The 12,826-nt window shown below is 38.3% G+C and overlaps 1 protein-coding gene across 1 annotated transcript; it reads left to right on the top strand.

Annotated features, from left to right (window-relative positions):
* Positions 1–5,759: 5,759 nt before the first annotated feature.
* On the top strand, positions 5,760–11,496 carry LOC124185686 (palmitoyltransferase Hip14). The gene is made up of 9 exons (XM_046576689.1): positions 5,760–6,643; positions 6,843–7,042; positions 7,132–7,341; positions 7,472–7,751; positions 8,395–8,595; positions 8,711–8,872; positions 9,055–9,211; positions 9,292–9,536; positions 9,648–11,496. Exons 1-9 carry the CDS (start codon positions 6,506–6,508, stop codon positions 9,882–9,884), a joined length of 1,830 nt encoding a protein of 609 aa, XP_046432645.1. The 5' UTR covers positions 5,760–6,505; the 3' UTR covers positions 9,885–11,496.
* Positions 11,497–12,826: the final 1,330 nt, after the last annotated feature.

Here is a 12,826-nt window from a genome sequence, read left to right as displayed (position 1 = left end):
ACGTAATTTCGCGAGGGAAATCGATTGGGCGCAGTCCCAATACGCTGCGATCAACGCATCAAGAGTTACAGCCAAAAAACGAGAACCTGTGTTTTCGACATTTCTCAGCAGGTGCATTTTCCTTCGTAACTTCTCTCCTGTTGATCCCACGCTCTTTTTGCTGTGTTTTCTGAGTTCCTGGTGGTCCAATCGACGGGGAAAGAGTCATACGAATCAATTCTGAGACGAAAAATTTTTTGGTGAAAAAAAAAGGAAGGTTAACCCCTTTGTATTTTTGGCGAAAATTTTCGCGATTTTGAAAAGTGCTGGAATCAAGTCTTTCTGGCACTATTCCGACGTAATTTCGCGAGGGTAATCGATTGGGCGCAGTCCCAATACGCTGCGATCAACGCATCAAAAGTTACAGCCAAAAAACGAGAACCTGTGTTTTCGACATTTTTCAGCAGGTGCATTTTCCTTCGTAACTTTTCTCCTGTTGATCCCACGCTCTGTTTGCTGTGTTTTCTGAGTTGCTGGTGGTCCAATTGATGGGGAAAGAGTCATACGAATCAATTCTGAGACGAAAAATTTTTAGGTGAAAAAAAAAGGAAGGTTAACCCCTTTGTATTTTTGGCGAAAATTTTCGCGATTTTGAAAAGTGCTGGAATCAAGTCTTTCTGGCACTATTCCGACGTAATTTTGCGAGAGAAATCGATTTGGCGCAGTCTCAATACGCTGCGATCAACGCATCAAAAGTTACAGCCAAAAAACGAGAACCTGTGTTTTCGACGTTTTTCAGCAGGTGCATTTTCCTTCGTAACTTCTCTCCTGTTGATCCCACGCTCTTTTTGCTGTGTTTTCTGAGTTCCTGGTGGTCCAATTGATGGGGAAAGAGTCATACGAATCAATTCTGAGACGAAAAATTTTTTGGTGAAAAAAAAGGAAGGTTAACCCCTTTGTATTTTTGGCGAAAATTTTCGCGATTTTGAAAAGTGCTGGAATCAAGTCTTTCTGGCACTATTCCGACGTAATTTCGCGAGGGAAATCGATTGGGCGCAGTCCCAATACGCTGCGATCAACGCATCAAAAGTTACAGCCAAAAAACGAGAACCTGTGTTTTCGACATTTCTCAGCAGGTGCATTTTCCTTCGTAACTTCTCTCCTGTTGATCCCACGCTCTTTTTGCTGTGTTTTCTGAGTTCCTGGTGGTCCAATCGACGGGGAAAGAGTCATACGAATCAATTCTGAGACGAAAAATTTTTTGGTGAAAAAAAAAGGAAGGTTAACCCCTTTGTATTTTTGGCGAAAATTTTCGCGATTTTGAAAAGTGCTGGAATCAAGTCTTTCTGGCACTATTCCGACGTAATTTCGCGAGGGAAATCGATTGGGCGCAGTCCCAATACGCTGCGATCAACGCATCAAAAGTTACAGCCAAAAAACGAGAACCTGTGTTTTCGACATTTTTCAGCAGGTGCATTTTCCTTCGTAACTTTTCTCCTGTTGATCCCACGCTCTTTTTGCTGTGTTTTCTGAGTTGCTGGTGGTCCAATTGATGGGGAAAGAGTCATACGAATCAATTCTGAGACGAAAAATTTTTTGGTGAAAAAAAAAGGAAGGTTAACCCCTTTGTATTTTTGGCGAAAATTTTCGCGATTTTGAAAAGTGCTGGAATCAAGTCTTTCTGTCACTATTCCGACGTAATTTTGCGAGAGAAATCGATTGGGCGCAGTCTCAATACGCTGCGATCAACGCATCAAAAGTTACAGCCAAAAAACGAGAACCTGTGTTTTCGACGTTTTTCAGCAGGTGCATTTTCCTTCGTAACTTCTCTCCTGTTGACCCCACGCTCTTTTTGCTGTGTTTTCTGAGTTCCTGGTGGTCCAATTGATGGGGAAAGAGTCATACGAATCAATTCTGAGACGAAAAATTTTTTGGTGAAAAAAAAAGGAAGGTTAACCCCTTTGTATTTTTGGCGAAAATTATCGCGATTTTGAAAAGTGCTGGAATCAAGTCTTTCTGGCACTATTCCGACGTAATTTCGCGAGGGAAATCGATTGGGCGCAGTCCCAATACGCTGCGATCAACGCATCAAAAGTTACAGCCAAAAAACGAGAACCTGTGTTTTCGACATTTTTCAGCAGGTGCATTTTCCTTCGTAACTTCTCTCCTGTTGATCCCACGCTCTTTTTGCTGTGTTTTCTGAGTTCCTGGTGGTCCAATTGACGGGGAAAGAGTCATACGAATCAATTCTGAGACGAAAAATTTTTTGGTGAAAAAAAAAGGAAGGTTAACCCCTTTGTATTTTTGGCGAAAATTTTCGCGATTTTGAAAAGTGCTGAAATCAAGTCTTTCTGGCACTATTCCGACGTAATTTCGCGAGGGAAATCGATTGGGCGCAGTCCCAATACGCTGCGATCAACGCATCAAAAGTTACAGCCAAAAAACGAGAACCTGTGTTTTCGACATTTTTCAGCAGGTGCATTTTCCTTCGTAACTTCTCTCCTGTTGATCCCACGCTCTTTTTGCTGTGTTTTCTGAGTTGCTGGTGGTCCAGTTGATGGGGAAAGAGTCATACGAATCAATTCTGAGACGAGAAATTTTTTGGTGAAAAAAAAAGGAAGGTTAACCCCTTTGTATTTTTGGCGAAAATTTTTGCGATTTTGAAAAGTGCTGGAATCAAGTCTTTCTGGCACTATTCCGACGTAATTTTGCGAGAGAAATCGATTGGGCGCAGTCTCAATACGCTGCGATCAACGCATCAAAAGTTACAGCCAAAAAACGAGAACCTGTGTTTTCGACATTTTTCAGCAGGTGCATTTTCCTTCGTAACTTCTCTCCTGTTGATCCCACGCTCTTTTTGCTGTGTTTTCTGAGTTCCTGGTGGTCCAATCGACGGGGAAAGAGTCATACGAATCAATTCTGAGACGAAAAATTTTTTGGTGAAAAAAAAAGGAAGGTTAACCCCTTTGTATTTTTGGCGAAAATTTTCGCGATTTTGAAAAGTGCTGGAATCAAGTCTTTCTGGCACTATTCCGACGTAATTTCGCGAGGGAAATCGATTGGGCGCAGTCCCAATACGCTGCGATCAACGCATCAAAAGTTACAGCCAAAAAACGAGAACCTGTGTTTTCGACGTTTTTCAGCAGGTGCATTTTCCTTCGTAACTTCTCTCCTGTTGATCCCACGCTCTTTTTGCTGTGTTTTCTGAGTTCCTGGTGGTCCAATTGATGGGGAAAGAGTCATACGAATCAATTCTGAGACGAAAAATTTTTTGGTGAAAAAAAAGGAAGGTTAACCCCTTTGTATTTTTGGCGAAAATTTTCGCGATTTTGAAAAGTGCTGGAATCAAGTCTTTCTGGCACTATTCCGACGTAATTTTGCGAGAGAAATCGATTGGGCGCAGTCTCAATACGCTGCGATCAACGCATCAAAAGTTACAGCCAAAAAACGAGAACCTGTGTTTTCGACATTTTTCAGCAGGTGCATTTTCCTTCGTAACTTCTCTCCTGTTGATCCCACGCTCTTTTTGCTGTGTTTTCTGAGTTCCTGGTGGTCCAATTGATGGGGAAAGAGTCATACGAATCAATTCTGAGACGAAAAATTTTTTGGTGAAAAAAAAGGAAGGTTAACCCCTTTGTATTTTTGGCGAAAATTTTCGCGATTTTGAAAAGTGCTGGAATCAAGTCTTTCTGGCACTATTCCGACGTAATTTTGCGAGAGAAATCGATTGGGCGCAGTCTCAATACGCTGCGATCAACGCATCAAAAGTTACAGCCAAAAAACGAGAACCTGTGTTTTCGACATTTTTCAGCAGGTGCATTTTCCTTCGTAACTTCTCTCCTGTTGATCCCACGCTCTTTTTGCTGTGTTTTCTGAGTTCCAGGTGGTCCAATTGACGGGGAAAGAGTCATACGAATCAATTCTGAGACGAAAAATTTTTTGGTGAAAAAAAAAGGAAGGTTAACCCCTTTGTATTTTTGGCGAAAATTTTCGTGATTTTGAAAAGTGCTGAAATCAAGTCTTTCTGGCACTATTCCGACGTAATTTCGCGAGGGAAATCGATTGGGCGCAGTCTCAGTACGCTGCGATCAACGCATCAAAAGTTACAGCCAAAAAACGAGAACCTGTGTTTTCGACATTTTTCAGCAGGTGCATTTTCCTTCGTAACTTCTCTCCTGTTGACCCCACGCTCTTTTTGCTGTGTTTTCTGAGTTCCTGGTGGTCCAATTGATGGGGAAAGAGTCATACGAATCAAGTCTGAGACGAAAAATTTTTTGTTGAAAAAAAAAGGAAGGTTAACCCCTTTGTATTTTTGGCGAAAATTTTCGTGATTTTGAAAAGTGCTGAAATCAAGTCTTTCTGGCACTATTCCGACGTAATTTCGCGAGGGAAATCGATTGGGCGCAGTCTCAGTACGCTGCGATCAACGCATCAAAAGTTACAGCCAAAAAACGAGAACCTGTGTTTTCGACATTTTTCAGCAGGTGCATTTTCCTTCGTAACTTCTCTCCTGTTGACCCCACGCTCTTTTTGCTGTGTTTTCTGAGTTCCTGGTGGTCCAATTGATGGGGAAAGAGTCATACGAATCAAGTCTGAGACGAAAAATTTTTTGTTGAAAAAAAAAGGAAGGTCAACCCCTTTGTATTTTTGGCGAAAATTTTCGTGATTTTGAAAAGTGCTGAAATCAAGTCTTTCTGGCACTATTCCGACGTAATTTCGCGAGGGAAATCGATTGGGCGCAGTCCCAATACGCTGCGATCAACGCATCAAAAGTTACAGCCAAAAAACGAGAACCTGTGTTTTCGACATTTTTCAGCAGGTGCATTTTCCTTCGTAACTTCTCTCCTGTTGATCCCACGCTATTTTTGCTGTGTTTTCTGAGTTCCTGGTGGTCCAATTGATGGGGAAAGAGTCATACGAATCAATTCTGAGACGAAAAATTTTTTGGTGAAAAAAAAAGGAAGGTTAACCCCTTTGTATTTTTGGCGAAAATTTTCGTGATTTTGAAAAGTGCTGAAATCAAGTCTTTCTGGCACTATTCCGACGTAATTTCGCGAGGGAAATCGATTGGGCGCAGTCCCAATACGCTGCGATCAACGGAATAAGAATAACAGCCGAAAACCCGAAGACTTACTGCCTTCTTCTTCTGCTGCTTGTCCTACGGACCTTTCGCTGCGTTTCCTGAGTTTTTGGGGTTCCAATTGGTCTAGAGAGCTGCGTCGTAATCGATTTCGAGCTGAAAATCTTTCCGCCCCAAAATGGAAGACAAAAATCAGGCCTCTGCAGTTTTTTCGTCTCTTTTTTGACGAGTTTGCAAAATGCCAGAACAAATCTGTTAAGGCGCTATATGGACGTCATCCTTCGAAGGCATTCGATTGCGCATAGTCTACCGGGTTCTCCAACGTCTGCGAGTCAGACAGAATGGATATTCGTTTCAATGCTCGCCGTATTCACTCAAAGTACTTCCACGAGGCTAACGGAGAAAACGTTATTTTTCTCCGACGGAAATTTTTAAGCGTCGGTACGTCAGTCGTCTATCGGTTACGATATGTCGGCTACCACGTTGACCGTTGACGTTAACTGATGAGATACTCTAAGTAACCGCGCGATGCAATATATTTTCAGCTCCCAGAACCATCGTGAACCATCACATAGCTCATTATACTTTTTGAGAGCAGAGATGGATTCCCATAAGAGTTCCGAAGTGTCCCGAATGGGCGTTGAAAACCAGAGATCTACAGAGAGTGTCTGGCGAAGACATGTATTTTCTGTCAATCTAGTGAGACTGCCTCGAGTTCAAGCCGGAGGGCAATATATATCAACGCTTGGTATCTCCAACAGTGGGAGGACTACTTTTAGTTGCATCTGATATAAAGTAGACCGGCCGCGGTGCGTAAGTTTCATACTCGGTTTTCTACGTCATTTAATAACATGATAAATTTAAGAGTCCAATGCACGTGACGGTTTCGATTATCATTATCACCAAAGTAAAATCAGTCAGCACCCTGTTGTAATGTTGTTATTAACGATTACTCAATAAGCGTTATCTCGCGACCGCTCCGAAAGTCCGAGTAGTGAATCTTCTGCAAACAGCAAACCCGGGCTTTGGTCGACGAGAAAATCGGCCGAGTATCAATCCTGTCATCGGGACGCGAAGTTGGCGTTCCACATACCGGCGCCCCACCCTTCGGCAGTCAAGTGTTGTCGTGAACTTGGTTTTGTATCTAACATTGCGAATCGGGATTACTGACTACGGACGATCTTCGAAGGGGATCTCTTGACTCGTAAAGTGAGAATTCTCTAACTCGAATCCATCCACTGTATTGATTGTATGTCAGAAAAATCAATTCGTCACCGTCATTTTAACACCGCCGAGTGAGCCACATAACCTGTGATTTGTCTTATACAGTGGTGCTTTTGTAGATAATTCAATTCAAGAATGTGCAGTGATTGTGACTTGAGGTTTCGTTCAACTACGTAACTAATCACGTGTATTTCGTTCTGAGTATTATACAAAAAATTCAGCATGTATGCCCTACAAATGCAAACTGCCTGTCAGGGCGAAGGCAGTGGTGAACCGGAAGATCCAAGTAGTATACAACAGGAGCCAACGCGTCCTGCTACTCAGGATTGTAGCGCGTACGACATTGTCAGAGCTACACAGGTAACCAGTCACTTGTATAATTGACGTATAAAAATGTGCATTGTTAGTCAATCATTAGAGAGATTATCAAAATTCAGTCAGATGTTCTGTTTATTTCGATAGCCAAGAATATAATATATACTTATATACTTGATAAAATATTAAACCACTTGAGAATGTTTATCAATATATCTGACTATTATAATAACATTCAACACAGTATGGCGCCTTGGAGCGAGTTACTGAATTAGTTGAAGCTGGGGCAAATGTGAATCAACCAGATTCGGAGACTGTTACTCTCTTGCATTGGGCATCGATCAACAATCGGAAGGAAATTGTCAAATATCTTATTGCCAAAGGCGCTATCGTCGATGCAATCGGTGGAGAATTAGCCTCGACTCCGCTTCATTGGGCCACAAGGTTGGTTTTTGATCAACAACATTCTGAAAAGTAGAAAGTAATCTCATTCATTTAATAGTTTTCACTCAATACTATATAAAAATTTTTAGGCAAGGACACCTACCAACGGTCGTATTATTGCTAAGAGCAGGTGCTGATCCTTCTTTGAGAGACTCGGAAGGATTTTCATGCATTCATTTGGCAGCTCAGTTCGGTCATACAGCTATCGTTGCATATCTAGTCGCAAAAGGAGTTAATCCAAATATGCCTGATAGAAGCGCCATGACTCCGTTAATGTGGAGTGCATATAAAGTGAATAGGTATGTAAATCTGAAGATTGTAGATTTCTTATTGATAATAAAATGTACATTTACAAGGTACACGCTCAAAATGCTTTACAACATCCTGTATGTAACGACAGGATGATCATTCAATAATTATATCTTACAGTCTAGATCCAACCCGATTGTTATTAACCCTGGGTGCATCAAATTCACTCACAGACAACCTCCATGGTAATACAGCCTTGCATTGGGCCATTATAGCAAAGAACAACACTGCCATATCAACGTTAGTTCACAGTGGGGCATCGTTAGATGTTCCCAACTTTCAAAATGAAACACCTCAAAGCTTGTTGAGTCCACATATAGGAGCAGTGTGGCTGGGTCATAAGATAAGTCAAGAAATTAAGGAGAAACAAGGACGCACAAGAGCATGGTGCAGAGACAAGGTATAACAGTTTGATAATCCATTCGCACCACGTGGAAAAGTACGGCCAATGAAACAGTCAAAGATATTTTATTTGTACAAGCCACTTTATGGTAACATAGAACTTAAACAAGCTTTAATTAATAGTTGGGTGGTTATTGATATACGTAGCACAGTGAATAATTGTTGGAATAAGCATCGTGAGCTATAACTATATGTGATATATCGTAGTAATATTATACTCTCAATTAGACTAAATTTGTTTCCCTCTTTCAATTACAGTGAATTATTGTCATGTGAATGATTTTATTTGTAGAAGGAGAGGACCACAGGGAAAATTGATGAACTCTAAGTGATCGATATCGATTGTATTGTAATATGCTCTTGTTGAATGACACCTACATTGCATGAAACTCGATTACAATTTTGAACCATTCTTTTTATACCAGTCTAATAATCCTTGAAGTATCATTGATAAAAACCGTTGCCTAATAATTCTCGATGTATTATGACAACTTGATAACAGTTATGAAATTTTTTCCTCAGTGCTTAGTAAATTACAATAATAGTTGTAAATTAATAATTTATATGGAACGAGGTACATTAGTTTCATATTATTAAAAACCTAATAATGCCTAAAATTATTATTTTATCATGATTTTCAGAGAGTGAGATGGTATTGTATGGTCAGCACTCCGTTCTTCGTGTTTTACATCATCGGATTAGTCCTCCAAAGTGGATTTGATTATTTAGCAAAATTAGGTGCCTTCCTCACCATCTACATAGCCGTCTACTTGGCGAATCACTTTCTGTTTGACGAACGTCTTTTTCACATTTTGCCCATGTCAATATACCTGGCTACAAAGGTGAATATTTATATAGTAATCAAAAAGTCATCAAATATATAAATTAGAATACAAATCTTTGACCAGTCGACTATTTAAAGAATGTAAGTTCAGAGATATTTCTAACAAATTACAGATGTGGATATATATAACATGGATATTTTGGCTGGGAGTACATGCAGCCTGGTATCTGTGGTTCATGTTAGTTGTTGGATCCGTACCTTTGTGGACATGCTTTTTAAAATCATGGAGGGGAAATCCAGGAGTGATTACAGCAACGCATGAAGACAAATTAAATGTATGTACTGAATATGTTTGATGTTTGCACGTGCGAAATTCACTTGAAAACTTATACTCAACATATGAATAGCTAGTTCATTTTATCAGGCTAGAAGAATTTTTTCAAACGAACTTCCATGTCATTAATATAAAAAGTACTTTTTTTCTACAAGCCTAAGTTGTAAGTTATACATATTTCAGACAATTATTGCGTTGGCAGAATCTGGTGGTTTTGAACCGCAATGGTTTTGCAGTAGTTGCTTGGTTAGAAGACCGATGCGCTCAAAGCATTGTTCTTCTTGTGATCGCTGTGTTGCTCGATTCGACCACCACTGTCCTTGGGTGAATAACTGCATTGGTACGTGTACGATGGAGTTTACCTAAGTTTCAAAATTCTTCATATTACACGTTGTTTCCATTAAAAAATTTCATCCTTAGGAGCAAACAATCATAAATATTTCCTTGGATTCTTGGCATCTCTACTAGCCTTGTGTATTGTAGTTTTGTCAGCAAGCGTACAATACTGGCAGTTTGAGTGTTGGAGTAATCTCACAAATGGCCATAGTCCAGATAATTACTTGGTATCAGCAGCTACTTGCGACGCGTGGGTAGCTTGGGTATCTGCAAATACAGCACTTCATTCTTTTTGGGTAGGAACGTTGTTGGCTTGTCAGTGCTACCAGGTAAATAATTCCATTTCTTAAGGTTTTTTCCATTAATTTTTTGAACCATACTTGTATTGTGTACTTGGATTTCGTAAAGGAAATGTTGAATGAGTTCATTTTTATCCTTAGATCATGGTCCTGGGTATGACGACCAATGAACGTATGAACGCAGGTCGTTACAAACACTTCAAGCAAGGTAATCCCTTTCACAGAGGGGCAATACAGAACGCTGCTGATTTTTGTGGGTTAAGCTTCTGTGGTGTTAAAGCAAAGCCGAGCTCAGACTGGTTGCACAGCTTTGATCTCAAGCAGAGCATAGAAAAATTACCTTTGCTTGCGGCAAAAGACAATTATCAATATGTATAAGGATATTGGATAGCTAATACGGTATATCTCGTGTGAAGATTATTGGCATTGTTATTACGTTATCACTATTGGAGTTATCAGATTTTGATACGCCGTTTCACTTGTTTTTATAGTTAATCTGTAGTACCAAAGAGAGTTACTATGTTGAAATAATAATGATTAAGTGACTTGATAAGATTGGATGGTAAGCAAGGAGCAAATTGTGTATCTAAACACATTCCTAGAACTTGAATTAAAACAAAGAGAGTTTTCAAATTCCATTTAAAATCGCTAATGTAGACTGGGACGAAAAAAAAGTACTACAGTTTTTTCTTGATGATCAATTGATCTCTATACTCGCTGTGTAACAAATTCTTTCAGTTAATAGCCTTTGCAATTAGCGTTTACTTACTAGTGTCGTGTTTGAATTTTGACTCTAAATAAGCCGCGATACAAGTTGAATATGATAAAACGAGTCTCAGCTCGGCACTAGATGCAGCTACATTTCTCCTTATATCTATATGACTAGTAATTGTATTGAATCTTCTTACAAGTTTTATCACAACTACTGTTGTTGCCGGTTTAATTTTTATATTATTTTGTAACATTTGTTGGTGATTCCAAACCAGTTCTAAACAATTTGCCCACTTAATTCTACCATTATTGGTAAATCTAAACTAATTGAAATTCCGAGTCATGGTCTGATTTGTGCAGAGATGCCTTATTATTAGTACGCATTTCAATAAGAAAATTCATAAAGTATCTTGATTGGTGATACATTGCTTATTGTTCTTGAAGCGCTATTTGCTCGCCTTGTGCCATTACTTGCGAAACATTTTATGATTATATATACAGGATGAGGCTATATACAGCATTGCACGAAAGCTGAAGATACACGGCTTTACCAACATTAAAATATAGCTATGTACACTGCCGGCCAGTGTATTGATATTGATTGGCAGTGTATGTAAATAACTTCGATATTTTTGCAAATAATTAACGTTAACCAAATTGTATCCCGTCAACATAACTGTATCATTTTGTATCGCTCGACCTGTATAAATAATTGTATCACATACCAAAAGCAAATATAAAACAGGCCCCTTTATGCGATAAAAGACTTCTAGAGAAAAAGCTGACAGTTTTTATGCTTTTCGCGAGTACATTGTGGTATCTCACAATTCATAGAATTGCTCAAAAAAGATGATAATAGGGCGGTTTTTTTTTTTTTTTTTTTACTGCATAAAGTAGTCTACAATGACTTTTTATTTTTAATATATTTTGCTGTAATAATTTGTATATATCTTGTGTCATTTAATATTTTCCTTTGTTTACCGAAGTAAGTAATGAGGTGAATTGTGATAAAGGTTGGTACTGAAATCATGATGATAATTAAAGACCACAAACTGACTAAGTTCTTTACACCAAAAGAAAAAATTTGATTTTGATACGCCATGAATTTGGCATTCAAATTTATTTACTTCGTTGAAATCTAGCATGTGACATGCGTGATGTAATCTTCTGATATAAACAAAACAGCGTTAATATTAGATTAATTATGGCGTATTATAGATTAAGGCAAACATTGTGTGGGCTTCATATATGAACCCAGTTTTAAAATACGCTTTGCAAGCAATTTGAGAAAAAAAAATTGGTAATAATAATTGTAATAATTGAAAATCTTACTGTTTCAGATAGTTGCTTGTTGTCTTGCTAACACAGGTTTTAACAGAACTTATGGCTGCACTTCATTATTGTTCAATAAATGTTATTCACCACTAAACACAAAGTCACAGCTGCGTACTTGCATTGTGCAAATTTCCGCAACAGTGTTGTAACTAGGCTCTAGGAGGCGTTTTAGAACTTAATAACATCGCTGTTGCAGTCCTTTTCACATTATCAGTATGTATTACTGTTACTTTCTGTTTGATTGGCTGGTCTGTGTTACGGACATCGGTTTCATATTTTCAACTCTTACATCCATGTTTTGAAGAATGGTAAGCTTTATGTGCGTTATTCGATCATTTCTCGAATATTATTGGATCGTTATACTGTGCACTGATATTTCCAATCACATAATAGCTGTAAATTACTTCATACACCTTTGGCTCACGTTAGTTATTCTGTAAGAAGTACATTGATCCTGTGTGTACTTTATGTTTTTACAATGTCTCTCTAAATACGTAGTGTGTAAATTGTTTATGACACAACGATTAGTTCGTCCTTGTCACAATTGATATCATAAGTATCAACACATACATGTGTCTTGATGGCTGAAAAGCGTAGTTATCATCGCACAACACATATTTAGTCATTAAAAGCATGCGAAACTGTGTACTATAATATTTCTTGTGGGTGTATAAATAAAAAAATAATTGATCAAAAAAATGAAAACTTTAAATGTAAAGCACATTAAAAATAGAGACCTATTGACAATCAAGTCATTTGTCTCAAGTGTCAAGATCTGACCAGTGTATCGAAAAATTATGTATTATTTGCATGTAGAATATTAATTTACGCTTCTGTGAAACTTCTAGTCCAGCCAATTTTGCCAAGACGCTTGTATCATGGGTTCCAATATACTTCATCAATTGTTTCATGAATGTTACTATATGGAATGATTATACATATTATGAGTATTCTAGTGCTACGTATGAATTGAGAGTTTTGGTGTAAGACCATAAACGAGTGTAGAAAAGTATCAATTCATTTCATACTAAAAATAATGGTTATATGAATAAGGAAATTCCATTTTAGGATCTTTACATGCGCATTCAAATGCGTATGTATTTGTACATACATAATATTTTTTTGCAGAGAAGTCAATTATCGATCAACTACTATGAAATTAACATACTAACAAACAACGTTTTCACCAAGCTAATGAATACATTAATTAATTTGTAGTTATTATGGTTTAATTTTCATTTTAAAAAACAAACTGTTTTTCATATCAAACGATC

The sequence above is a fragment of the Neodiprion fabricii genome, chromosome 6, assembly GCF_021155785.1.
Source record: "Neodiprion fabricii isolate iyNeoFabr1 chromosome 6, iyNeoFabr1.1, whole genome shotgun sequence".
Classification (NCBI taxonomy): domain Eukaryota; kingdom Metazoa; phylum Arthropoda; class Insecta; order Hymenoptera; family Diprionidae; genus Neodiprion; species Neodiprion fabricii.
This window is presented reverse-complemented; position numbering and strand designations above follow the sequence as displayed.

Bases quoted from the DNA above. Each gene is read 5' to 3' on its own strand.
- LOC124185686 (XM_046576689.1), top strand. From the start codon at position 6,506: ATGTATGCCCTACAAATGCAAACTGCCTGTCAGGGCGAAGGCAGTGGT. The intron at 7,043-7,131 runs GTTGGTTTTTGA...AAAAATTTTTAG, and splicing joins CCGCTTCATTGGGCCACAAG to GCAAGGACACCTACCAACGG. The intron at 8,596-8,710 runs GTGAATATTTAT...AACAAATTACAG, and splicing joins CAATATACCTGGCTACAAAG to ATGTGGATATATATAACATG.